The sequence below is a fragment of the Bombyx mandarina genome, chromosome 23, assembly GCF_030267445.1.
Source record: "Bombyx mandarina strain Sakado chromosome 23, ASM3026744v2".
NCBI lineage: Eukaryota > Metazoa > Arthropoda > Insecta > Lepidoptera > Bombycidae > Bombyx > Bombyx mandarina.
This window is the reverse complement of record NC_143229.1, coordinates 15628294-15654308: the sequence shown is the minus strand read 5'-3', so window position 1 is coordinate 15654308 and position 26015 is coordinate 15628294. Positions and strand designations below refer to the sequence as shown.

General features: G+C 36.6%; 3 protein-coding genes and 1 long non-coding RNA gene across 8 annotated transcripts in view; 3 read left to right on the top strand and 1 right to left on the bottom strand.

The window, feature by feature from the left end:
- LOC149500221 (uncharacterized) overlaps nt 1-1537 on the top strand; it is a 94531-nt gene extending 92994 nt beyond the window's left edge. Inside the window, exon 5 of the long non-coding RNA XR_016325235.1 lies at nt 876-1537. This is a non-coding gene — a long non-coding RNA (uncharacterized LOC149500221). The remainder of the gene's footprint in view (nt 1-875) is intronic.
- Nucleotides 1538-12670: 11133 nt separating this feature from the next.
- Rpn9 (regulatory particle non-ATPase 9) lies at nt 12671-20869 on the top strand. The gene is made up of 9 exons (XM_028179124.2): nt 12671-12877; nt 12958-13071; nt 13950-14085; nt 14200-14348; nt 14805-14964; nt 15395-15580; nt 16143-16283; nt 17208-17365; nt 20797-20869. The coding sequence occupies exons 1-8, from the start codon at nt 12762-12764 to the stop codon at nt 17361-17363; spliced, it is 1158 nt and encodes a 385-aa protein (XP_028034925.1). The 5' UTR covers nt 12671-12761; the 3' UTR covers nt 17364-17365; nt 20797-20869.
- Nucleotides 18155-19214, bottom strand: LOC149500220 (uncharacterized). Its single transcript, XM_089737665.1, has 2 exons — nt 18752-19214; nt 18155-18237 (listed from the first exon to the last, which is right to left on the bottom strand). The coding sequence occupies exons 1-2, from the start codon at nt 19212-19214 to the stop codon at nt 18155-18157; spliced, it is 546 nt and encodes a 181-aa protein (XP_089593791.1).
- Nucleotides 20870-23891: 3022 nt separating the features above from the next.
- Nucleotides 23892-26015, top strand: part of LOC114246584 (uncharacterized) — a 29712-nt gene continuing 27588 nt past the window's right edge. For 2 of the 5 annotated variants that reach the window (XR_016325231.1, XM_028179175.2), the window contains exon 1: nt 23892-24076. The gene's annotated coding sequence lies outside the window, so the exon portion shown is untranslated. Of the gene's footprint in view, nt 24088-24138; nt 24425-24445; nt 24770-26015 lie in introns of those variants that run through there. The other 3 variants (XM_028179176.2, XM_089737620.1, XM_028179177.2) reach the window with 3 other exon arrangements.

Below are 26015 nucleotides of genomic sequence, written 5' to 3'. Positions count from 1 at the left end.
GGTGCAAGTTACAAGATGGGTCTGTCTGTGGGTCGCGATCTCTTGAACCATGTAAAGTATTCGGAATAAAAAAGCATTAGCCATTAACCCTTTTGACTGGAATGTGGGTCACCGGTGCCCTACGCGGCGCACTGAAGTAATTATATCGACTTAAAGCACCGGAATATCTAGCCGACTCTGGGAAAGACGAATCCGAACAACACTGAGAATGAATCTACTTCTAAGAGACCCAAAAGACTAAAACATACATTAACAAACAAAGGAAGGCAAAGTTAGGCAATCTCGGCAAGCTTAGTAACAGAAATCGACATAATTAATTCAGTGCGCCGCATAGGGCATCGGTGACCTACACGGCAGTCAAAGGGTTAAAATAGAATCCTCTGAGGAACGGATAAAAATAAAAATCTATACCAATAATATTATAAAGCTGAAGAGTTTGTTTGTTTGAACGCGCTAATCTCAGGGACTACTGGTCCGATTTGAAAAATTATTTCAGTGTTAGATAGCCCATTTATTGAGGAAGGCTATAAGGCTATATAACATTACGCTAATACCAATACAAGCGGAGCACTAATAAATAATGTTTCAAAATCCGTTTTTTTTCCCTTTTGAGAGCTTCCGCTGGTGCGCTGCAGAAGAGGTTAAAGTTTCGCTAAAATAATGTATGACAGAACTGCTACCCTTTAAAAGATCAAAAAAAAGTCCGCGACAGCATATATTTATATGTTAAGGTTGGCTCACCATAATGTTTTTTATGCTAACCAAATTTGTTCTAAAATAAAGCATTATTTGTAAACTATTCCACGCGCACAAAGTCGCGGACAAAAGCTAGTTTTACAATAAAATGATTAAATTCGATTTTTTATTATTTTCAGTTCCCGACAAAGGAAACATCACAATATCTTCGTTCAATTAAAAACTGCTTTTCAATAACGTCTCTTCGAGCTGCGAGGTAACGCAAAAACGGTAAGTTCACATCCAGACTTGGCACCACAGCAGGATAGATTCCTTTAACCCATCCATATACATCGCAGTCTTATATAACATACAACAACGTACACATTATTATTTCATAATAATAATATACAATTTAGACACAAATATCATCCATATAAAAATTCTTATACACATACACATTTATACACAACATTTTATCTTCGTTAAGCTGTTTTTCTTTTTCCCCATCTTAATGTGAAAACATTAACTATCATTTTTTTGGCTCAATTCAGAGTGAGTTGTAAGGCATAATCAGTATTGCACTCGGGCGACAAAACAGCTAGCGGCGGGTCTGCTAAGGATACAGTTCCTGTCCGCTCCCGCTTATGTCTTAAGCCAAGCGTCAAGTCGAACCGGTTGTGACTGCGTGCCGAAAAAAACTGTCTAGCGCTCGTCTAGTTCCAGTTCGATCTCGGACTCTCTATAAGGAGTACTGACTGTGGACTTGTTCGACAATAATGCAGATTCATACATACAGCCCACTGAGTTTTTTTTATTATTATTATTGCTTAGATGGGTGGACGAACTCACAGCCCACCTGGTGTTAAGTAGTTACTGGAGCCCATAGACATCTACAACGTAAATGCGCCACCCACCTTGAGATAAAAGTTCTAAGTATAGTTACAACGGCTGCCCCACCCGTCAAACTGAAACGCATTACTGCTTCACGGCAGAAATAGGCAGGGTGGTGGTACCTACCCGCGCGAACTAACAAGTCGTCCTACCACCAGTAATACAAGAGGTCCTACCACCAGTGTGTCTCGACGGATCTTCTGAGTGGGTCGCGATTTAGATCCGGTGGTAGATTCAGCGAAAAATTGCTCTTGCTAGGACTAGTGTTCGCAAATTCTCTCAGGTTGAGCCCGTGAGCTCACCTACCCGCGCGTAGCTGCAATAGCCTGTTAGGCTACCAGCGAATATGTAAAGGAAAAAAAATAAGACAGTTTTTTCTGCATTTATTTCTTAGATATGTGAACTAGCTCTCGACCTACCCGGTGTTAAGTGTTTATCGGAGCTCATACGTATAACACATCGTATGCGCTATGACATGTCCTTCTTCAAACGAGGCTTGTGGAGAGTATTAAGCGGTAGGCAGCGGCTTGGCTGTGCTCCTGGCATTGCTGAAGTCCATGGGCGACGGTAACCGTTTACCATTAGGTGGGCCGTATGCTCGTCAGCTAACAAAGGCAATAAAAAATTTTTGTTATAATATGAATTGAATATAAAAAAATTAACTTTTCGAAATTTTCGTCACTGCCAATGCTATTATCGCGCATCCTCAACGGACCCCCCACATCACAGGCTAAGAAACAGTGATCTAGACAAATAACAATTATATGTTTACGATCTTATGTTCAAGCATTTAATTAAGTGCAACATACCTTAATAAATTTGGTATAATTGAAGAAATAACTACATGGATTTCATAAGTCCAAGTACCAGGGTGGCATGGGTGGAGAGAGGTATCCGTTGCCTAGCAACGCCCGTCGATCAGCTGTCTAGACCCCCCTCCCGCCTCCTGTCTCGCCTGCACCCCCTCAAGACGGTACCTGTTGATATATTTTCGTGCGACATCACTTTGATTTAGTCTTCAAGAGGGGACTGACCAGGTTTCTGTGGCATCGATTTCGATTCTTGAAAACCGTATCAGACTAGTAGTGAGGATGACGGGTGTAGGTGTTGGTACTTTTTAATACGCTTTTATTAGCTTCAGACTTATGTATGTTAGTATGTAACGGAAATAGTATTTAACGGCCGTCTGGTGTAGTGGTAAGTGACATGGTCACTACACAAGGGGGTCGCGGGTTCGAATCCCGCCAAGGGAAGATATTTGTATGATAAATATCAATGTCTTTTCCAGGGTTATGGATGTATATTAAATATATGTATGTGTATAATAAAAATCTTACATTTATATCCATTATCTGGTACCTGTAACACAAGTTCTTTACGAACTTATCACGGGACCAGTTAACGTGGCGTGATTGTTAGTAAATATTTATTTATTTATTTATCTTTTAACATGATTTTGACCCCTTTTAAGCCGTCGGATTAAATCGAAATTTGGCATACTTATTAAGGACCCATGACAATTTTTCACTACTGATACCATACAACCCACGCTTTTTTACAATAAAATCATTTTTTCTTACACTATACATATTTAATACAAATTTATTAAAATTATTTTTTTTATTTTTTAGTTGGATTTTCTATAAAAGCGTATTTTTTTTTGTTTTGTTAAAGTATTATTAATTTTCCTATCAGCCACAGATGTCCACTGCTCGGCATAGGATACCCCAAAACCTCGCCACAAAGATCGATCCTGCGCTGTTTACATCCAAGAGATTTTTTCTTTTTTGAAATTCTGGTAGACTTTTAGTTTATCATTCAAAGTGACATTCATATTGAAATAAATCATTTCAATTGTTGTATTGCTTAGATGGGTGGACTAGCTCACAGCCCACCTGGTGTTAAGTGGTTATCGGAGCCCATAGACATCTGCAACGCAAATTCCGCAACGTACCTTGAGATGTGAGTTCTAAGGTCTCAGTATAATTACAACGGCTGCCCCACCCTTCAAACCGAAACGCATTACTGCTTCACGGCAGAAATATATACAGATTAAAAACGTGATAATTTCTCGTTCCAGGATACCAAACTCATCAGGATCAGCTGTGAAGCAAACCAACACCTTCGCAGTAAGCACGCATCTCGCCACTAGATGCCGGGTTTGGTTTAGCTGTTCTGTATATTTTCAGGTCTTCTTCAGGACCCCAAAACCCTCTGTGGCAGTTTTCGGCGGATTTTAGATGTAATGATGTTAATATGCTATGACATGTCTTTGTTCAACCAAAGGCTTGCGGAGCAGAGTTCACCCCTACTATTTAGAACCACCACGTTCATCCACAGTGCGTTTCCAGAGATCTTTTTTGCCACGTACCATCCGACTTTGGAATGAGCTCCCCTCCATGGTGTTTCCTTAGCGCTATGACGTGTCCTTTTTCAAACGAGGCTCGAGGAGAATACTCACTGGTAGGTAGCGACTTGACAGTGCCCCTGACATTGCCGACGTTACGAACGACGGTAACCAATCACCATTATGCGGGATGCTCGCCTATCTACAATGGCAATAGCAAAAAAATTGGCTCTTAATCAGAAGATACGAGCGTTTCTCTTCTTCTCATTTCACGTCCACCCCCCCACCTTGGTTTGAAGGGTAACCCATAGACATCACTAGAGGGATTTCGTTAATAACCTGGAGAGACAAAGGCTTCGATTGTGCTGTGGCAACTCAACTCTTCAACTAACCGATCAATTGCCAGTTCGACGAGTACGGTTACCGATTTGGAACAGCAGGTTTGTAGGAACGTCTGCTCGTATTAGCTCATAATGCTCATATCCTATCCAAGAATTAACTAAGCATTTAATATGTTGTTTATTTAACACGAAAATTGGGTTTTATTATTTAAAGTGTTATTTCTATAGGTGGTAGTAACATGAAGGTGGCCTAAAGGATAAGACGTCCTGTGAATTCGTATTGAGCGATGCAAAAGGGTCTGTGTTCGAATCCCGAAGGCGGGTACCAATTTTTCTAATGGAATACGTACTTAATAAATGTTCACGATTGACTTCCACGGTGAAGGAATAATATTATCGTATAAATAAGAAACAAAACCGCGAAGATTGTAAATTGCGTAATTACAATTGAGACAAAGACCTCAAGGTTACTTTGAGCATACTAAGACCTCACGCTGGTCGTCATTTTACATAGTTTTCCCGCTAGACAAACATTCTCCACACAATTTTTGCTTCTTTACAGCTAAATAAATGCGTAGAAGCCTTAATTTTGTATTTCATTATTTTTACTATAATTTTTGTTTGGTTTAATTGCGCTATTTATATAATATGTTATTTTTGTTTGAATTTTATTATTTTTTATTATTGATTTTGTTGTTTTTTTTTTTGAGTTTCGGTCTCACGACGGGGGAGCGTGGAGCTTGGCGATTAATGTGAATAATTATTTTTTAGCACATTACTATAAACGAATAAATAATTGTGCTTTACGTATTTATTCGAATAATAAAAATAAGTATATCAATTTCTGTGTTAAACTTTGATTTCACACGGAAATTTCATTTACATATATAGTATAGTATATTTCATTATACCAGGTGCTACAAAATACCTTGTATAAAATATAATTAATTATTAAAGCCAGATATTTTGTCAACCCTGGTAAGCTCTCATGTCAGGGAACCAGATTATTTAACAGAAAGGCCTACGTAGGTACCTATTTTTGTCGTTCCGCGAATTAGGTAGAAATGTATAGGCGAATGTAAGTACATTCTGCGTAATTTACGCTTTTTTTAAGGGATTTTATGAACTGGTAACTAAGACCAGTCATGTCTTATTTTAACTTATATTCTTATTTTTATGAAAAATTATAATAAGGAGTGAAATGAAATGAGAATTAATTTGAGACATGAATCAACCGGGATGAAATGAAATGAGATGAGATGATATGAGATGAAATATAATCTCAGTAAAATAAATAGTGGTCGTATACTGAGACTTTTTCAGTCATTCAAATTAGTGAAAATAATAATATATTTTTTTTTGGGTTGTTATACTGCGTTACTTCGTTTCTGAAATATTTTGTATGGACTCGTTATAAGACCCCGCTTAACCTCCTTTCGGCTTTACGGGTAGTTTTGTAGCACCCTGTATATTTCATTACAGTATTTTTCATTCAATTACCATAGTATTACATACAAAATTACTAATTTGCTTGTCGAATTGTTAGGTGTTTGTTAGTAAAAAATATTATAATACAAATGAACATCAAAAAATTTTAATAGCCAAAGGTTTTACACTGACGGTCTTCGCACCATCCAATAATATAACAAAACACTAACGAATATTGTTTTTAGTAAGCAAACGCGTGGAAATGCTAGCACCGAGCCTCTTGGGTCGCATACAATCATCGATTCAGCGGTAAAACATTTTAAATCTATAGTGAATGTTTATAAATCGCCAATCGCTTGCCTCCACGCCGTCATGAAACCGAAACTCCAAGTTGTCTAGCATTAAGCCTCTTTAACTGGAACCCGTAGATCCGAACTTGTGCGCTATTGTCGTTGGGGACTCCGTCCAATCGCGCGTAACGATAACGACTATTCAATGGCAACAATATCGATTCTAGAAGTTTCCGGCAAACGAATACGCGTCATCAATGACGTATTTTGTTGACGTCATCGATAACGTCTGTGCTGGCGTGTCTTGTGACGTCATCATAATATTGCGAAGGATCGCGTATCTGTTTAGTTCGCGCTTGAAGAGTTGAGTTGCGTGGCGATTGTTCGCTTTGACGTCCCCACACAAGTTTGGTGATACGCGGGCGCAGTTTTAGTGGCCCGACATCGCTCGCTCTTTCTTCGTTACGTTATTTTGAGTTTTTATTTTATTTTATTGTTTAATTATTTTTGTTTGTTATTTTAAGTTTTTCATTTTTTGTTTATTTTAGTTTTAATAATACCGTTTTTATTTTGATACGCTATATTGTTATGATATAATCGAAGGTTGAAAGGCTTAAGCGACATTTGTTTAACACGCGGCATTTACCTTTGTAATTAAAGGTCCGATTATTCGAACTTCAATTAAGTTTACTCCGTTCAAATATATGAAGAAATAGTTTTTTTTTTCCAAATTTTAAACTTTAAATGGCTCTCCTGTAAAGTAGCAAAAACATCGCTTAATCCAAATATCTTTTCACCCCTCGATATATTTTCTTAAGCAATAAGCTAGTAGTGTTTAGTGTTTGACTTGTTTCATTAGGAGACGGGACATCTTGACTTGACAGAGTTGTCATTGTCGTTGTCACCTTCACTTACTTATTACTTATTCACGCGACATATTTATTAGAACTAGTCGTCCCGCAGTAGTCGAAATTCGACTATAATTAATTGAAATTATAAACTTGAGCATTATTATGGTTTTATAGTCAAAGACTATTTTACTTTTATAATCACAGATTTCGCCAAGACTACACTATAGACAAATAATATTAAAAACAAACAATATTAGGTTAATCTATTCTCAATTTGACCACAGACTTTAAACAATAACAAAAGTTTCACATTAAACACAGAGTATATATATAAATTCTTCTTCTTCTTCTCAGTCGTGTCACTCTTGACATATATATATATATATATATATAAATATGTTATGTCAAATACATGGTAGTGTGCGTAGCGTTTTTTTTTTCTTTTAATTTTTTATGCATAATTTAAAAATATATTAACATTCTGCACTCCTTCTCTATATTCTCTATAAGTGTGTTTCATACTCCTCCGTCCGCGCAATTTTCGTAAAAACGGGTAACAAAGTTTTTGCTACCACGTATTAATATATAGATTGTTATATCACTTAACTCTTTGACTGCTGTGTAGGTCACCGGTGCCCTACGCGGCGCACTGAGGTACCTAATTATGTCCTCTTTTGTTTGTAATGTATGTTTGTCTTTCTTCAGTTATCTTATAAATATATTCATCCTTAGTGTCGTTCGGATTCGTCTTTCCCAGAGTCTACTAGATATTCCGGCGCCTTAGACGCGACCCACTGAGAAGATCCGGCGAGAAACTCAGTAGGCTGTGTCTGTGGGTTAATTTGCTCGTCGAGCCCTTCGTCGCAAGCGACGGGTTCGGCGAGGACGGTGACCGGTGCTTGAGGTACCTAAAAGCACCGTTAATGGATCGGGAGGATCCGTGATGACGTATTTAGGGCGACGTCGACTGTTCACCATTCGGTCCACAGGATCGGGTATGACACCGCCACGCCTATTTCTAACACTAACGCTTTCCGATTTTAAGGGTGGGGTAGCCATGACACTACATGTTGTAGACCAGCTCAAACGACGTATACAAATTTCACAGTAAGCTCCCAAAACAAAAGGCTTTAATTTTATTTCTTTAAAATTAATTTAAATGAATGTTTAATTTTATCTTTCTCCACCTTATCCCAATAAGTGGGGTCGGCACAGCTAATTTTTCTCTTCCATTCTCTTCTATCAGCCGTCATCTCAACACTCACTCCTCTCTCTCTCGTATCGTTATTAACACACTCCATCCATGTCTTCTTCGATCAACCTCTTCCCCCTCTACCTTGCACTACCGTTTCCATACATCTCCTAGTCACATGCATCTTCTCTCTACGTATCACGTAACACGCAATCAATTTTCAAATGGTTTTCATTTGATGAAAAAATTGTTGCTTTTTTTACCAAACCGTTACTATTGTTTATCGAAGACCAGGCCGGTTAATGTGTTTATTTAATTTGTAAGTCATTCGGACAGCGATTATAAACTATGATTTTTTTTGTGGTATATGTACATAAAAAACTCCATACCAGTTTTTTATGTACATGCGATGAAACGAAATGAAAATGAGGTCGGTAAGAGAGTGTTAACTATGAATGTGGAAGGATATAGTGGAAGGTCTACCACCTAAGAAGAAATGGATGGATTGCGTGAAAGACGATATGTGTAAGAGAGGAGTGAGCGAAGAAATGGTATATGGTAGAGGAGTATGGAAGGAGAAAACATGTTGAGCTGACCCCACGTGACTGGGAGAATGATATGTGTAAATAAAAAATTGGTGCGCGTGCAATTTGGTGTACGTGAAAGAAGTGAAACTTCTTTTGCGATCTGTAGTATTGTGGTTTTCTTCAATTTTCATCCCCAAATCAAATTTCTCTTGTAATAGGGAATGGTGTGTATATGAGAAACGACCTAGCTCGCTTTGTCCTTTCCCTCTCTTCACGGTCGAGTGGTTCGCGGGACGCTCTGTCTATTTTCTCACTCTCGCTCCTCCTAAATTGTATCTTTACTCTCTAGCCGTAACGAATCTGTCGCGAGTTAAATTTTAATCTTTATTAGATATTGAATATTTTGTTACTTAGTGACTAAGTAATAATATGGATTTGATGTTTCATAAATATTGTCGATTGCATCTGTAATTGAGGTGAAATCTGTCATGCATGTACTTATTGTCAATTTGTCAATGTTTTGTATTGATCACTGAAGTAATAGGTCTATGGTATTGATGATCACTTTGTTGGTGCAGCTAAATAAATAAATGTCAACGCGCCTAAAGAAGTTACAGTATAAAAATATGTACGTATCCTCAAATCGGTAATGCTGACCAAATCCGCCGGGGGAAGCAGTCATCAAGGATCCAGCAGTCGTTGTGGCGACCATGGTACTGCCGTCGGCTTGTTGAGGTAGTAGGTTGTATAGTACGGAAATACAACACATAGGTGCGACTGTATAGCCTGCTAACTTTCCGAGCTGACGGAATAACAACGGACTCCGCCAGGAAGATATATGGACGACGCGGGAAACATTCCTCACAAGACCACTAAATTATATCGACAGATGAAAGGTTATATGGTTTAAGAAACACTTGAATATTTACAGAAAAAAAAATTAGAACCACGTAAAGTTTAAAAAAAAATATCATAACAAAAAACTTCTTCAGGTGTGTTTGAATGGGCTATAATTGAAGTTCAATTAGAAACATCGAACTGTTGATGCTGATATCAAATATAACGGACCTTTACTTAATTACAAAGTTAAATGTCTCGTGTTAAGCGAAATGTCGCTTAAACCAAATAGCCTTTCACCCCGCGATAAATTAGTTTTAAGGATCGTTATTTTAGGCGCCATCTTTGTGGCGGGAAATTATTCTAAAAAGTATGCGTGTTTTTATTTTTTCTTGTCAGATTTGAACTTAGAACACTATTTGATTACCTATGTTTTACGTATTTTTTTGCTAGGTAAGATAAGCTGTAACAGAAGATTGTTTTGAATTAAGCTAAGGGTTAAGTTTTTAGAATTAACTATAATTTGAGTGATGAGGTTAAAAGCTCTGTATAAATATGGAATTCGCTAGTTTTCCAATGAATTAAAAATTGTAATTGTAAAATTTAAACGCGGTTTTTATGAAGAAATCATTAAGTAAAATATATATTTCTGTACCTAGCTTGTTCAAATATTATGTGTAGTTAGTGTCAATTTGTTTTTTAAAACTTCTCATATGTAATTAATCTTCTTTAATAAAAATAAACAGAAGCAAAGAAAATACAATTGTTTTATTTAAAATCCACAAAGAGTACGTTCTACAAATTACAATATAAATTTTTATAGAAATGGCATTTATACGTAGCTTAGAAAAATTAAATTTGCTTTACTTTAATGGATGAAAAGGCACACGTTCTTATGATTATCAGAGTAAATAAAACAAAGATAACGTCGCCATCCACACTGAGATATAATATCATCTTTGCAAATAGAAAAGATACTTTCAGTAGATAGCTAATTCGAATCTTCATTAAAAGTTTTATTGTATTGGAAAATTATTGAAATTTCAAGTAAGTGCCATCTATTGGTCAATATTAACAACTATTAACTTATATACCCGATCGGTAGATGTCGTTTCAAAATCCGATCTATCGTGCCAAATAGCAAACGGATCTCAAATCCGAAGCGCATCCGTGATTTAATATGCCTTGATCTCTCACTGCTATTCTGAAAATATAAATGAATTCAACAAAATATATGATTATTTTATGAGTCGTGAAAAATTTATATCTGAAGAACAAGCGTTTAATTAATCTAGTGCTTGTATAAAGTCTAGTAACGTTCTAATATAACACTGGTAGGGAGACGTCGCTCATAATGGGTCTCATTAAAAGCCTGAAAGTCACCCAAAGAGTCATAAGAATCGAGTAAGCAATAAGAAGATTCGCACGGTAATTGAGATAGCCCAAAGTATTACAAGGTTGAAGTGGTAAGCATTGCATTGCTAGTATCATAGATTATACACTTAATATATTTGAGGCTAGTATAATGGTCGCTCGGACCAAACATTTGTCGATTGACGGCCGCGTATCGGAAAACGTGGCGACGGTAGGGCTCCCGTAAGGACTGGTGACCTATTGAAGGTCGTAGAAATGTTCTGGATGCAGCAGCGTCGGACCGGTCGTCCTTACGAGGACTGCACTAGATGCAGCTTCAGCAAGGACCTATCGTTATACCGAACCTTGCAGAGCCAGTATCCGGCAGTACACATCTATAAGCTGATAATGACAAATATGAAAACTGTTCTCTGAAACTATGGAGGGTAGAGGTAAGAAGAACCGTCTCTGTGTGTAAAAAGTGTCCGTTAAAATCTGCTAAATAAGGGTGGCGCTACAGTAGCAACCGGGTAAATTTAAAAAAAGGCGCTGAAATTTATTAGAATAAGATAGAGAAATAAAAAAGGATGAAAGAACTGTAAGCACTACAAAATCACAATAAGTATTTTATTTAAAGATGATAAGAAAATGCAATCGATTTCTCCACGTTTTACCATAGCAATAGTTTTAGGTTATCATTTCGAAATTAGTTTGGACTACCTGAACATGTGAGATTTTGTATATTACTCTGTCAGTAACTGTCACTCTAGACATTAAATGTATTAAATTCTCAGCATAACTATCTACTTCAATTATAACTAATTGCTCAATTCATATCATATCCTGTGCCTATGCTAACGCCATTCTAGAGAATTTTTGAACTGTTGTTTAGTGCTAAAAGTGAGACACTTTTTCAAGCTTCCTCCCTCATGAGACGGTTCTCCTTAGCTCTACCCACCATATTTGAAACCGAATTTCCACACCCTAAGATATCATGCCGTACTCACTTATACCTATTACGACCTAGTATTCACTCTATATCACTGTGGCGTACTAATGTAATCTTCCTCTTGGATCGTCAGACAAGAACTACCTTTATTTAATTACAATTTTATTTTTTTGCTCAGTTGGGTAGACTAGCCCACGGCCCACCTGGTGTTAAGCGCTCACTGGAGCCCATAGACATCAGCAACGTGAATACCACCACTGACCTTGAGACTTGAATTCTAAGTCTTGGTTTTATAGTACAACGTCTGCCACGCCCTTCAAAACGAAACGCATAACTGCTTCACGGTAGAAATAGTAGGCAGGGCGGTGGTACCTACCCGCGCGGACTCACAAGAGGTCCTACCACCAGTAAATTACAATTAATGTTTTTGATGTGAAACATCTATAGCCGCACGTAAAACCGACTTCTGGCGTGGCGACGCATCGCCACGCTACATTATGGTATATATATACAGTCTATATGCAGTAGTGTGTACGGTGTAGCGACGCGTCGCCATGCGCAATCGACTGTACGATTCTCTCTGTTTTACTTGAAAACAAATTATTTTTTCGTAATATTTTATTTTATCATTATGACATATTTAGTTCCTATTACAATCTGTTCTTTTCTGCATATTACTTTTAAAAAATAATGTCGATGTTTCACAACTGCCAGGCGTCCCGTGACGGCTCACATTTTTTAATTTAATTTAAATTTAGTATTTGTATAAATGTTCAAGTTTAAAAAATGGTCTCAAATCGAATGCGCGTTGCTTTTTGCGTCAATCCCGAGAAGTACATTGAATCTAATTAATTTGCCAACAGTTTTTTATTAGTTCCATAAAACTTTTTTCTAACAATAAATTTGGATGATTTTGAACAAAACACTCGATTGTATAGTTTATAATGAATTTGCTTGCAAGATCGACAAAAACAATAACGAAGTGCTTGTCAGTGTCAAGTTGACAACAGAGAAACTTCACAGATTAAAGGACAACTTCACTCCATTACAAATTCAAAATTTCAGAGTTCCGAAAACATGGCGACTGTTAAGTTTGCAGTTATCGATGTTAGTGATTTTTTAACTAAAAAGCAAGCTAGCGAGCCTGCTTTAGCTGCGGACTGGGCGAAATTAGAGGAACTTTACAATAAAAAGTAAGTTCGAACGAATTTCTTGGTTAAAATACTGAAGATATCTATTCATATGAAAACAACTTTCTTTGTTTTTCGTCCAGACTATGGCACCAACTGACTTTAAAATTGCAAGAATTCGTCAAGAATCCGGCCCTGCAGAGGGGAGACAACCTCATACAGTTGTACAATAACTTTTTGACCACCTTCGAAAGCAAGTATGTTCCCTTCTGCAAGTCATTACATATATATTTTTTATTTAGTAGGATCGTCTGATAAATAATGTCAAAGAAAGGCTGCACTGTTTACGAAAACAATTACTGACTTTTTGCAAAGAAGACAACGCCAAAACTACGTTTTCTTCATTTCTAAAACATACCATGATTAATTATTAACCTCTTTTTTATATTTTCATATAGTCACCACTAACAAAAATTAAATTGAAATCAAATATTTAATTCACGTCACCGGCTTTAAACGTAAATTAAAGAAAATGATATTTTCTGGGATACAAAGAAGCATATAAACCTCAAGCTTAAAATATCTGAAAATCTATGTATATATCCATTAAATGAATGTATAGTACTGTAATATTTAGAGCACAATATTCTTTATTTGTAAACTAAGAATCTCTGTAAGAATTAACATTACAGACATTATTGTACATACTCATTTGTGAATGATACCACGCAAATTTTTCAAGATATAAATTTTCTAAATTATGTAGTAAATTCAGATTATTTATTTGGGATGTGTGAAACACAAACCGACATATAATATATGAAAAATAAGTAAACAAAAACTAAGTTTCCACAATCGATATCACAGATGAGTAGAAAGAGAATAGAGAAGGTTTACAAAAAGGCAACAAAATATAACACTAAGATATACACACTTGAGCCCATATACAAATACATTTATATAATCATTTTGATTTTATTTAGATATATTGTAATATGGCAGTAACATTCAAGATTGATAATTAACGTTTCAATATCCCCATTGTCTACCATGCAGTTTAACATTCTTGTTTAATTATATACTTTTTAAAATGTCTGCGGTGATTAAAGTAACATAATATTCAAATGGGTTTCAGAATAAATCCCCTATCATTGGTTGAGATCATTGCTCATATTGTGGAACAGTATGTCAACAAGAGAGATGCTGTCACATTCCTTGAGAAGGTGGAAACGAAAGTTAAAATGAATGATGAAGCACTGGCTCTTTGTAAGGTGAGTCATAACATCTAACAGGAGATCGACCCAGCCGGATGATGAACCTGCAACTCACTATTCTTGTACAGAGCAGAACCTGTGTCAAAATACTAAATATTTCTTAATTCCAAGGTGCTACAAGGACAAATATATATTGAACAGCTGAATGATTATGATGCAGCTGAGAAAATAATTGAACATTTAGAAAGTACACTCGAAGATGCTGACGGTGTGACTCCAGTTCACGGACGATTCTATAAGTTAGCCTCGGAATATTACAGGTAAAAACTAAATTTTTAATGAGTTTCTGTTCTGTTAACCTTGTTGAACTGATTACAAAATTAATTGGTTCAATTCTGAGATATTGTGGTATATGCATTCAATCCCCCTGTTGTTGCCTATTTCAGCTGGCGACCCAAAAAATTGTGAAATTTTTGTGTACTGGTGGTAGGACCTCTTGTGAGTTTTAATGGTGGTAGGACCTCTTGTGAGTCCGTGCGGGTAGATACCACCACCCTGCCTATTTTTGCTGTGAAGCAGTAATACGTTTCGGCTCGAAGGGTGGGGCAGCCGTTGTAACTATACTGAGACATTAGAACTTATATCTCAAAGTAGCTGGTGCATTTACGTCGTAGATATCCATGGGCTTCAGTAACCACTTCACACCAGGTGGGCTGTGAGCTTGTTCACCCATCTAAGCAATAAAAAAAATGGTTTTAATATCAATTTCATTTTAGAGTCCGTGGTCCAACTGGCCGTTACTACCGCGCAGCGCTTCGGTACGTTGGCTGCGCCGACGGGGGTGAGGCCCTACCTGCCACGGAACGTGCTGATATCGCCTTCAGACTAGCTCTCTCTGGAGTGCTGGCTCCGGACGTATATGATTTGGGAGAATTGGTAAGAACACTTATAAAGCAGTTTTTAAATATTATTTGAGTATAGGACTTGCTGTACTTCCTATGACAATGTAGTCACGCTCTGTGACGAGTGGGATAGCAACCCCTTATACAAATTGGAATTTCATGTCCCAAAGTCAAGGTGGTGGCAATCACATTGCGTAATTTCATATTGATTACCACCACTGGGTAAGTTGAGTAATACAAAAGAAAAGTTGACTGCACCATCTTTTTCCAACTTAATCTAACAGTGCATATCTGACATAGGTGTTACACTCAAATCCGACATCCCCTCAAAATTGTGGCAAAATTAGGGAGAGCTTATTTATGTTTACATGAAAATTAAAAACAAAATATTGAGATATTTTTGACCATTGTGCTTACATTACTAGGTGACAAAATCAATAAAAAAATTTAAACGAAAATTTCAGTTGGCTCACCCAATTCTTCACTCTCTGAGGGGCACGCCCAATGAATGGGCCTGTGAACTGGTCAAAGCTGTATCGGTTGGAGACGTTGGTGCCTTCGAGAGGATCCGGGCTAAATCCAACTGCGACGAATTACACAAAGCAGACAGGCAACTGAGACAGAAAATTGCAATTCTGTGCTTAATGGAGGTATGCCAGTATGACGGCAACATTTTGGTGTTTATTCCCCATGCACCACATTATACGGATTCAAATCTCGAGGAGGTTTTGTAGAAAACTGACCCTGACTTGGAGTCTCATTTTAGCGAAAGGGATTTTGGATATAATTATAGTCTCATGGTAACATAATGCACTTTAATATGATAAAAATAGAATCATTTTAATTCATCTAAGATGCATTTTTTTGTATTATCTTGAATTTTAAACGATTAAGGTTCCATAGTTACTATCATTCATTTAACGATATAAAAGAAAAGCCATGTCTGTAAATGGAATAGCATAACAAATAATGACATGTTATTGTTCATGATGACATCACCATCAGTGATGCATGAGCTAGAGAAAAATGAGATGTTAATCATTTTTAATTTCAATGACATATCATTCATTCACTTTTTATTTTGTAAACCATTGTATTAACTTGGAGATTTTTTAATACTATTAAAAAAATTATAGTTACCGGGAAATAGTATTAATGTAACATCCCTATGAACAGCTTGATATTAGTAAATCTGAATCTTGCCTCTTACAGATGGCCTTCAATAAATCCTCATCTCAGAGGAAGCTGTCGTTCGAGGAGATAGCCCGTGAGGCCAGAATACCCCTCGACGAAGTCGAACTCCTCATCATGAAGGCTTTGGCTGAAAAGTTAATTAGAGGACATATAGATCAGGTTAGTTTAATAATGCCAATTATTTGTTAAATATTAATAATGGATAGCTCTTCAATGACCATGTGAATGTGATTCAGTTTGTATCATGGAGTCATACTTGTATTAATAAACATATATACATATTTCCCAACTCAGACACAGAGCGAACAAACATGTACCTCACAGAGTCAGTTATCTGATATAGTAATCAAACCCACAACCTTCGGCCCAGCAACCAGGAGCACTAACAATTGTGTTACCGAGTTAGTCAAAACCTTTGTCATAGATATTAGTCGTCCTAGACCTGGCAATCAAGCGTTTGAGAAATATTCAAATAATTTTTAGTTTAGATGAGATGTTTTTCTCTATAATTGAACTAAGAGCCATTCATTATTTATGGTTTCAATTACCTTTTTTAACATCTAAATTATTGGTGGGAATACCAATATTTGATTCTGAAATCATTATAATATATGATTGACATAATGCCAACATTAAATACATTATTACATGAGAAGATTCTGGTAATTTGGTATCTTGCTTAGAAGCTGCCGTATTGACTAAACATTAGGCATGGGGCATGACGTCATATGAGGCCAATAGTGAAATATGTATAATCTCCCAGTTAGTTTATAAAGCGCAGACAAAGTAGATTGAAACGACATGTGTTTTATAAAGGGACAAGCTTGCATTTCATCTGATATGATATGTTACACATCTGCGCAGACTCGCAAACCGTCCTGCCACCAGTACAAGCATTGTTACCAGTGTGTTACTGGTGTTGTCACCACCGTTGTTACTAGCATTGTTATGAGTGTTGTCATCAAGGTTGTTACCAGCGTTGTTACCATTGTTGTTACCAGCGTTGTTACCAGTGTTGTTACCAGCGTTGTTACTAGTGTTGCTACCAGCATCGTTACCAGTGTTGTTACCTCACTGTTGCAGGTGCGGTCGTGCGCGACGGTGCAATGGGTGCGGCCGCGCGCGCTGGCCGGGGCGGGCGCCGTGCTGACAGCGGCGCGGGTGGACGCGTGGCGGGAGGCGGTCTCCGCGGCCGCCGACCTGCTGGCTACCGTGCAGCCCGACCTCATCATCGCTTGAAGGTATCATCACTCTCCTGCCCTTTTCGTGTCGTGGCCGAAATAGTACGAGATCCGACTGCAGGATTAGTGCGCTCATCGGTTATTTGCTAAAAACCAAATTTTTATGTATATTTATAATTAGGAGAATATATATCTACCAAGTTGCCTATCAAAATTTGGCCGCTAGTATTTTTAATTAAATTATTTTTAATTGCTTTTTGGGAAAAAAATTCGTTCACTTGTTTTTTAAATAAAATATCGTCTACATCACGGCAATTTACATAATGATTTTAAAAAATCACGGTTGCCATTGCGCACCTGGCCGCACCTCTTCGCAGCCAGGTGTAAACGGGTATGATTTCGATACTTTTTTACGTTCATAACGTATATTTATTAATTATATATCAAATTGAAGTTAATTTTTTTCTATTAATTATCATATACGGTTGCCTAATTAAATCTGGCCGCAAATAAGGGTTGCTGGCTGTTAAAGATGATAAATATTTAAGGTAGAGTGAAAGAGAGTTAACGCGTAACATCATTTGTCAGACGAGGATAGCGATTGCCGGCTGTGCGACGGTTTTAAGCTATTGCGCGCATGCGTCGAATGTTAGTGTCCTCAACTGAACAGATGCGGCATTTTTATTCTAACATAAAAACCACGCTGTTTTGGAGTTCGTAATAAACGTTTTATATTTACATTGTTGTTTTATTTGTGCATCTAAAAATTATTAAATTAATTAACGTAAAATAAAATTGATAAAGATGAAGTCGTGTTTTTTGTGTAACGAAAAAAGCAATGAATATTTATTAACTCTCTGTTACTTCCCGGTGGTTGAGAACACTAACATTCAACGCAAAACCGTCGCACAGCCGGCAATCGCTATCCTCGTCTGACAAATGATGTTACGCGTTGTTAGATACGAGGAATACACGAGTGAAACACTTGCCTGCTGTTAACACACTCTCCTATATTTGTTGAAATACCCCGTATGCGTAGGCACACGCACACATACTTAACATTATTCCCCTTAGCTTAGATATAATATGTACATAACTACTCTAAACAAATAATACTATTACCCGTATATGAAAATAATCGTTTTTTTGTTCTAGACAATGGTACATTGTTAAAATATTTTCTGTATGTCTGTTCAGAAATCGCAGTAACGGCCGACCCGCTATCTATTTCGAATTTTAATTCGACCCCCGAAATCGTCACCGTCTCTGTCATGGCTTCCCCTTTAACAGACCTAATATTAAAACATTCACCATCGTCATCGCCGTCATCCACCACATTTGCCTCCAAGTAATTAATTTTTTTGCACATCCTACGTAGGTGCCCCGTGACATTGCACTTTTTGCATTTTAATTTAGCGAACCGACACTGAGACGTATCATGATTACGATAACCGCACACTTGACACTGCACTTTATTGCCGCCATCCATCAGCCGAAGCGCCCCCGACCGGACTGCCGCCGTCGATTGCGTCATCTTGAACAGCTGATCGTGTGTTGCGACCTGTACTGCTGCAGTGGTTGCTCCAACTCGCGCGCTGCGCACGCTTTCTGCCATTTCAACCGCCTTAGCCAGCGATAGGGCCGTTAGATCCTGTGCAAATAACTTTTCTCGTTCAGGTCCTGGTAACATCCCCATAACGAATCGGTCTCTGAGAGCTTCCTCCACGTTGGCAAACCCACAATGCCCGGTCAGACCGCGCAACCTGGCCGCCCATTGAGGGTAGGTCTCGTCTTCTTGTTGTACCGCCACGTAAAATTTATAACGTTCGCCGAAACCACAACGCTTGGGAGTAAAATGATCGTCCAATAGTCGGAGTATTATCCAGTTTTGACCACAATCTGCAGTCATGGGAAACTTACAAATGCAGAATTTCTCAGTGGTTCGTAGCTAACGACATTAGCAGAACAAGTGATCCTGCAGGGATAAAAAGACGAGCGATATTGCTGAGCGCACTCACGGACGCCACGTACAAGTTAGCGGCGGACCTCGCGGTGCCGAAGACGTTGACCGATGTTCCATATGAAGACATACCCCGTATGACGTCTTTTTATCCCTGCAGGATCACTTGTTCTGCTAATGTCGTTAGCTACGAACCACTGAGAAATTCTGCATTTGTAAGTTTCCCATGACTGCAGATTGTGGTCAAAACTGGATAATAATCCGAACATTGCATCGGACATTTTTTGTTAATTTGTACAAAACGGGGTAGGTTCGTATTTCGTCGCCACTGTTAGATACGAGGAATACACGAGTGAAACACTTGCCTGCTGTTAACACACTGTCCTATATTTGTTGAAATACCCCGTATGCGTAGGCACACGCACACATACTTAACACGCGTTAACTCTCTTTCACTCTACCTTAAATATTTATCATCTTTAACAGCCAGCAACCCTTATTTGCGGCCAGATTTAATTAGGCAACCATATATGATAATTAATAGAAAAAAATTAGCTTCAATTTGATATATAATTAATAAATATCCGTTATGAACGTAAAAAAGTATCGAAATCATACCTGTTTACACCTGGCTGCGAAGAGGTGCGGCCAGGTGCGCAATGGCAACCGTGATTTTTTAAAATCATTATGTAAATTGCCGTGATGTAGACGATATTTTATTTAAAAAACAAGCGAACGATTTTTTTTCCCAAAAAGCAATTAAAAATAATTTAATTAAAAATACTAGCGGCCAAATTTTGATAGGCAACTTGGTAGATATATATTCTCCAAATTATAAATATACATAAAAGTTTGGTTTTTAGCAAATAACCGATGAGCGCACTAATCCTGCAGTCGGATCTTAGACTAAAAGGATAAGACGTCCGGTGCATTCGTAGATAGCGATGCACCGGTGTTCGAATCCCGCAGGCGGGTACCAATTTTTCTAATGAAATACGTACTATAGAAATCTTCACGATTGACTTCCACGATAAAGGAATAACGTCGTGTAATAAAAATCAAACCCGCAAAGTTATAATTTGCGTAATTACTGCTGGTAGGACCTCTTGTGAGTCTGCACGGGTAGGTACCTGCCTAGTTCTACCGTGAAACAGTAATGCGTTTCGGTTTGAAGGGTGGAGCAGCCGTTGTAACTAAACCGAGACTTATGAACTCACATCTCAAGGTGGGTTGCGTATTTACATTGTAGATGTCTATGGTGTCCGGTAACCACTTAACACCAGGTGGGCTGTGAGCTCGTCCACCCATCTAAGCATTAAAAAAATGGAATTTAGAAAGAAAAAGCATTTTTCTAATCGTAATTTTACCCTTTTGATTCTGGGAAATCGCTCCTCGACACGTGCGCCTCTCGTCACGGTATCGGCACGTGTTGAAGTCGGTGAGCGTCGCGTCCCGAGACTCCGACACGTGCACGTAGAGAATAATAACATTACAGAACGAATCACAAATTTAACTTTTGTTTTGTTTTCAGATTCATTCAGATATCAACGGGGAGGAATCTAAAATAAAACATTAAATACATAAATAAATATTGATAAATAGAATGTTTGTTTTATTATTATTTGATGTGTATTTGTTTTACGTATTAAGTACAGTAGATTCAGCAATAAAATGGTTCCGAAGGTTTAAATTTTCATATACGATGCATTATTATATATAGTTCATTGTAAATAATACCGACCCGATTCACCTCGGCTTTGGGGTGAATAGGGTCACGTATGGGGACAATAGTTTTTCGATAGGGCTGGCACTGTTTAGTTGTTACCTTTAGGTAATTACTTTCAATATCTTTAATCAATTACAAAACTCTTATGACTAAATTAGACTTTAATATTCTTAAACACTAAATAAATGTTCTTTTCAATTCAACAAATTTAAATCTCACAAAAACAACCCCGATATGTCCCTATTCTACCCCTAGTCCCTATTCCCCCCAATCTATGGTAAGTCTTATGTCACCTATACCTAAATGATTTGCCAGAGACATGGAACATACATAACGGTATTATAATATTTTAACATTCCAACATGTACTTACTTGAATAAAAAGTGTGCAAATATAAAATGAATATAAATTTAAATGACTAACATGTCAATTTATAATATAACATTCATAAATTATAATTATTATGGATTTAATTACATTCATAATCATAAAATAATAGATCTAATCAATTGCATTTAATATTATCAGTTAAAAATTCACCAATATAATAACAATTCCTTAAAAAAATCTTTACACGTTTTTGAATTGTTGATTCCTTTTATCCTTGAAAATATCAGGTAAAACGGTTATAAATTTTAATGGCCATACAACAAACATTTTTTCTGATAAACTGTCAATCTCTGATTTGGTTCTTGAAAGGTGTGTTTAAATCGACTTCACCCACAGAAATAATATCAAGATCTTGATATATTTCTGTGACTTCACCCATCTGCCCTGGAAAACTGGAAAGGCCTCCGAGCCACCAGTAATCTCTCAAACATAAAAAAATATATTGACTTTTCTTACATTTTGAAATAAATTTAAATTATTTTGCACAAAAACATTTATATAAACATGGAATGGAACGAATGCATTGCTGTTTCAAAATCTTCTATGCATTTGATTCATTAATACATTATGAATCGTAATAACGAATCGTGCCAATTAAAGCTGTTAAAGTGTAATCTTGTATTTATTATTTCTGAAATATAGATTGGCCATTGATCTTAAATACTTCTATTCTTTGTTTTACTCATTTGAGTAAATTACTTGAGTTTTTTCGAGTAAACTTCCCAAATATTTTATTACCATATTTAAAGGCATAAATTGGATATTATACACAATAAATATTACAGTTATAACATAACAGTTTATTTCGATCGAAAAAACGAATCACCATTCATTAATTTTCATATTAAAATATTTAAATGATGCCCTTGAATTATTGCTTATTAAACAATAGAAACGACTCATTATTCAAGAACATTCATGTAGATCCTATTTTTCAAACAGTGTTGAATTTTTTTTTTAATACGCATTATTAAAATCTAGTAAAGCAAACTGTAAATTTGAAATACAAAAAAAAAATATTCCCAGAAGTAGGTATGTAATTTTCAGGTTAAGACAAACGTTTTAACTTTTATTTGTAACGGAGTTTATATTTCTTCGTTTGTTCTTGTATATTTCGTCTCGGTGTTGATTTTTTTATAAGACCAATTTTACTCATTACTATTCCGATGCTACGAATATATTACAGTTTTCGTGGCGTCCTAGATCGTTCCCATAGTATCCATACATATAGTCCTAATTACACTTAAAGTGTTATGTAAGCCCTAATTAACCTTATAACTGCCTCCAAATATAAAAAAGCGTATTAAAAAGGAGGTTATCTCAAGGATCCGGAGATTTATGATGCGTTGATATCAAACAGATATGACTAGTCGCCCGTTTGATTTCCCATACAGAAATCAATTTAAAAAAAACATCATCATCTCAACGCATTCCAAACGTAATTATTTAACGTAATAATTTTTAAGCTGACACATTTTTGTTTAAAAAGTATTATGCACAAACTACATACAGTCATGTCGTTTGACAATATGAAATTCCCGCCAAAAGAAAATTTCTTATTGGGTGTGACCATTATACTAAATTTTGCACTTGAGGTATTTAGTAGTTTTTTATAATTGTACGTAGAACTTTATGATTTTTTTGTACTTAATTAAAACAATATTTTTTTTCGGACAAATCGCATTATTTTTACCTTTATTAAAAATAAAGTAAACAGTATTTGATAAACAATAATCAAAGTTACAGAAAAGATTACCACAAAGATTATTATCAATATTATTAGGTAGATTTAGAAGAATTTTCCTATATATAAAATACCTGCAATTCTTTCGAACAGCTAGCTTCAAGAAACTTTAGATTTTAGAGAATCGATTATGTCAAATTCAAATTAATTTAATCATTGCTTAGATTATTTAGACAATAGACTCAATCATCGTTTATCTGCTGTAACTTCAGCTTAAAGATACCACAACAGCTTACATACTAGATTTTCAAGATACACTTTACAGTTCATAAACTTAAAGCAATACCTTTAAACTATTTACATTCTTTTAAATTAAAATTCCATTAATTTGCCCTAAGCAAAATCGCAATGTCAAATATCAATTATTAGAATTATTATTGAGCTTTTTAGTCTACCCATTTTATTGTTACTTTTATATTTTTCAAGTCTTACATCACTTATTGTCAATTTAAACTAAGTCTATGATTTAAACAAACATTTTATGAAATGAAACTAACAACGTTGTTTTATATATATAATTAACTAAATGCTTGTTTTATTTTTTTAATATTATAACATAATATTAAAGAGTAATTTCCGCACTTCTGTATTTTATATTATTCAAGTTTTTTTTCGGTCGCACATTTTACTTTGTATGCTCTGTAATCGTGCACCATGTAGAATTATCGAGTTAAAAAAAAACAACTGAACATTAAAAAAATAAAAGCAAAACCACGCGTACAACATAGTATAATAATATCAGTATTTTCACATTGGCAATTGTATCGGAAAACTCGTCTGAATCGAGTCACAAATCAATTTCAGTGTTCAGATTGGTTCAGTCGCCCGCACTTGCAAATGGCGTCATTAATACGGGTGTCCGCGCACAAACTAAAACAGGCGAAATGACTTAAAAAAAACGTTAAATAACACAAAAGTGCTATCCAAAAGTGAAGTGTTCGCAATTTACGGGTGAGTACAAGGTTCGATTAAATCCAAACAACAATTAATTACGTAATTTGGAGTGTATTCGTGAAACGAATCATCTGTCTCGCTCGTTTGTTATGATTCGTCGGTGTCATTTATTTACAAAACGACTCTACGTTCGTCTCGCTCTTTCGTTTTTCTCTTTATAGATTTTTCATTTTTAAACGTACGTGCGAGAGAGAAAGTCGATGTCTTATGGAAAAAGATATGAACAAAAAAATGTGTATTTAGTGTGCGAGTGTACTATAAAAATTATTGATTTTTGTTTTCTTTTAACACACGCTGAGAAAATGTTTAATTCTAATTGCACTAGTGCGCTCTAGTGTGTTCAGAGTGAGTTTGTTATCTTAAAACATAATTTTTCACGAGTCGTTTTTCATGTTAGCGCGTGTCTAAATAAATATCTGCGTTTTTTTTTTTCGTGGTTCAAGTTCCTTGGCCGCGTTGTCTTGTTGGGGGCCTGCGGCTGCGTCCCACTATTTTTGGAACACCCAAACGTATCAACGAAGATATTACGCCAAGTTTGAACTGTGTGAGCGCTCGTGTCTATCTTTAAAGCGTATTTTTGACCTTTTTAATTGTTTTTTTTTTGTGTTAGTATCAGTGTTGCGAGACTATGCGATGTGTATTAAGTTTTTCTTTTTTTCATTTCATTTAATAACGTGATTAATTAGCGTGGTAAGTTTTCTGTTTAGATAAATTTTATACGATAATTGGTTGATAATAACAGAAAAAACAAAATCTTCCTTCAATGCATTTGAGTTGTCCATTAAGATTGTTCTAGTTACGCCAAAAACAAAATATGAAATAATCCTTCGAAATGCAATAAGGTATACAGCTCTCGAATAGCCAGTATAGCTGTGTTATCAGTCAAACATTATTTGCCGGGCGTGTGAAATTCTGATAAGATACATTTTCGCGTCACGTCAGTTGTAAAGATTAAGCGAAAAAAAAACCAGAAAAGTACCCTAAAGTCCAGGGGTAATTAAATCACGAAGTTTCGAAGCTTAAGGACTTTATTTTTTAAGCCACATTAGTGTTTTCTGGGACCCTAAGCAAGGCACGGAAGGGGGGCACTCATTGAAAAAAAAAAAAAAACTTTGCTGAAAAATATCAAATTCGACATTTTGGATTTTCATGTTTTTCTCTCTGAGAAATGATTCGATTTTGATGCTTAGAAAAAAAAAAGTAGATACATATATATAGCTTTGATTGTGTCGCTGTGTTTTCGTTGTGATAAAAAATAATAACGAAATGAAACAATAGGTGATTCACGTAAATTTAAAAAGACCTCACTACGTGTAGCGGTAGTTAAAAATCGTTTGCTGTAAATAAAGTAGTTTTTACTGGTGGTTTTTTTTTTTTTTTTATTGCCTTTGTAGGCAGACGAGCGTACGGCCCACCTGATGGTAAGTGGTTACCGTCGCCCATGGACTTCAGCAATGCCAGGAGCAGAGCCAAGCCGCTGTCTACTGCTTAATACTCTCCACAAGCCTCGTTTGAAGAAGGACATGTCGTAGCGCTCGGGAAACACCGTGGAGGGGAGCTCATTCCATAGCCGGATGGTACGTGGCAAAAAAGACCTCTGGAAACGCACTGTGGATGACCGCAGTGGCTCCAGGTAGTATGGATGAACTCTACTCCGGTGGCGGGCGGTGCGATGGTAAAAACAAGACGTTGGTATCATCTCGAACAATTCCTCAGAGCATTCCCCATGGAACATGCGGTACAAAATACAGAGGGAACCGAAGTCCCTCCGCAGACCCAGAGGCTCCAAGCAACGGTATTATACGGCGTGTTTTGAGTCCCCGCGGGTATGTACCACCACCCTGCCTGTTTCTGCCGTGAAGCAGTAATGCGTTTCGATTTGAAGGGCGGGACAGCCGTTGTACTGTAAAAACTGAAACCTTAGAACTTATGTCTC

Bases quoted from the DNA above. Each gene is read 5' to 3' on its own strand.
- Rpn9 (XM_028179124.2), top strand. From the start codon at position 12,762: ATGGCGACTGTTAAGTTTGCAGTTATCGATGTTAGTGATTTTTTAACT. The intron at 13,072-13,949 runs GTATGTTCCCTT...AATGGGTTTCAG, and splicing joins TTGACCACCTTCGAAAGCAA to AATAAATCCCCTATCATTGG. The intron at 14,086-14,199 runs GTGAGTCATAAC...CTTAATTCCAAG, and splicing joins AAGCACTGGCTCTTTGTAAG to GTGCTACAAGGACAAATATA.
- LOC149500220 (XM_089737665.1), bottom strand. From the start codon at position 19,214: ATGACTGCAGATTGTGGTCAAAACTGGATAATACTCCGACTATTGGAC. The intron at 18,238-18,751 runs GTAATCATGATA...ATCATTTGTCAG, and splicing joins GTGTCAAGTGTGCGGTTATC to ACGAGGATAGCGATTGCCGG.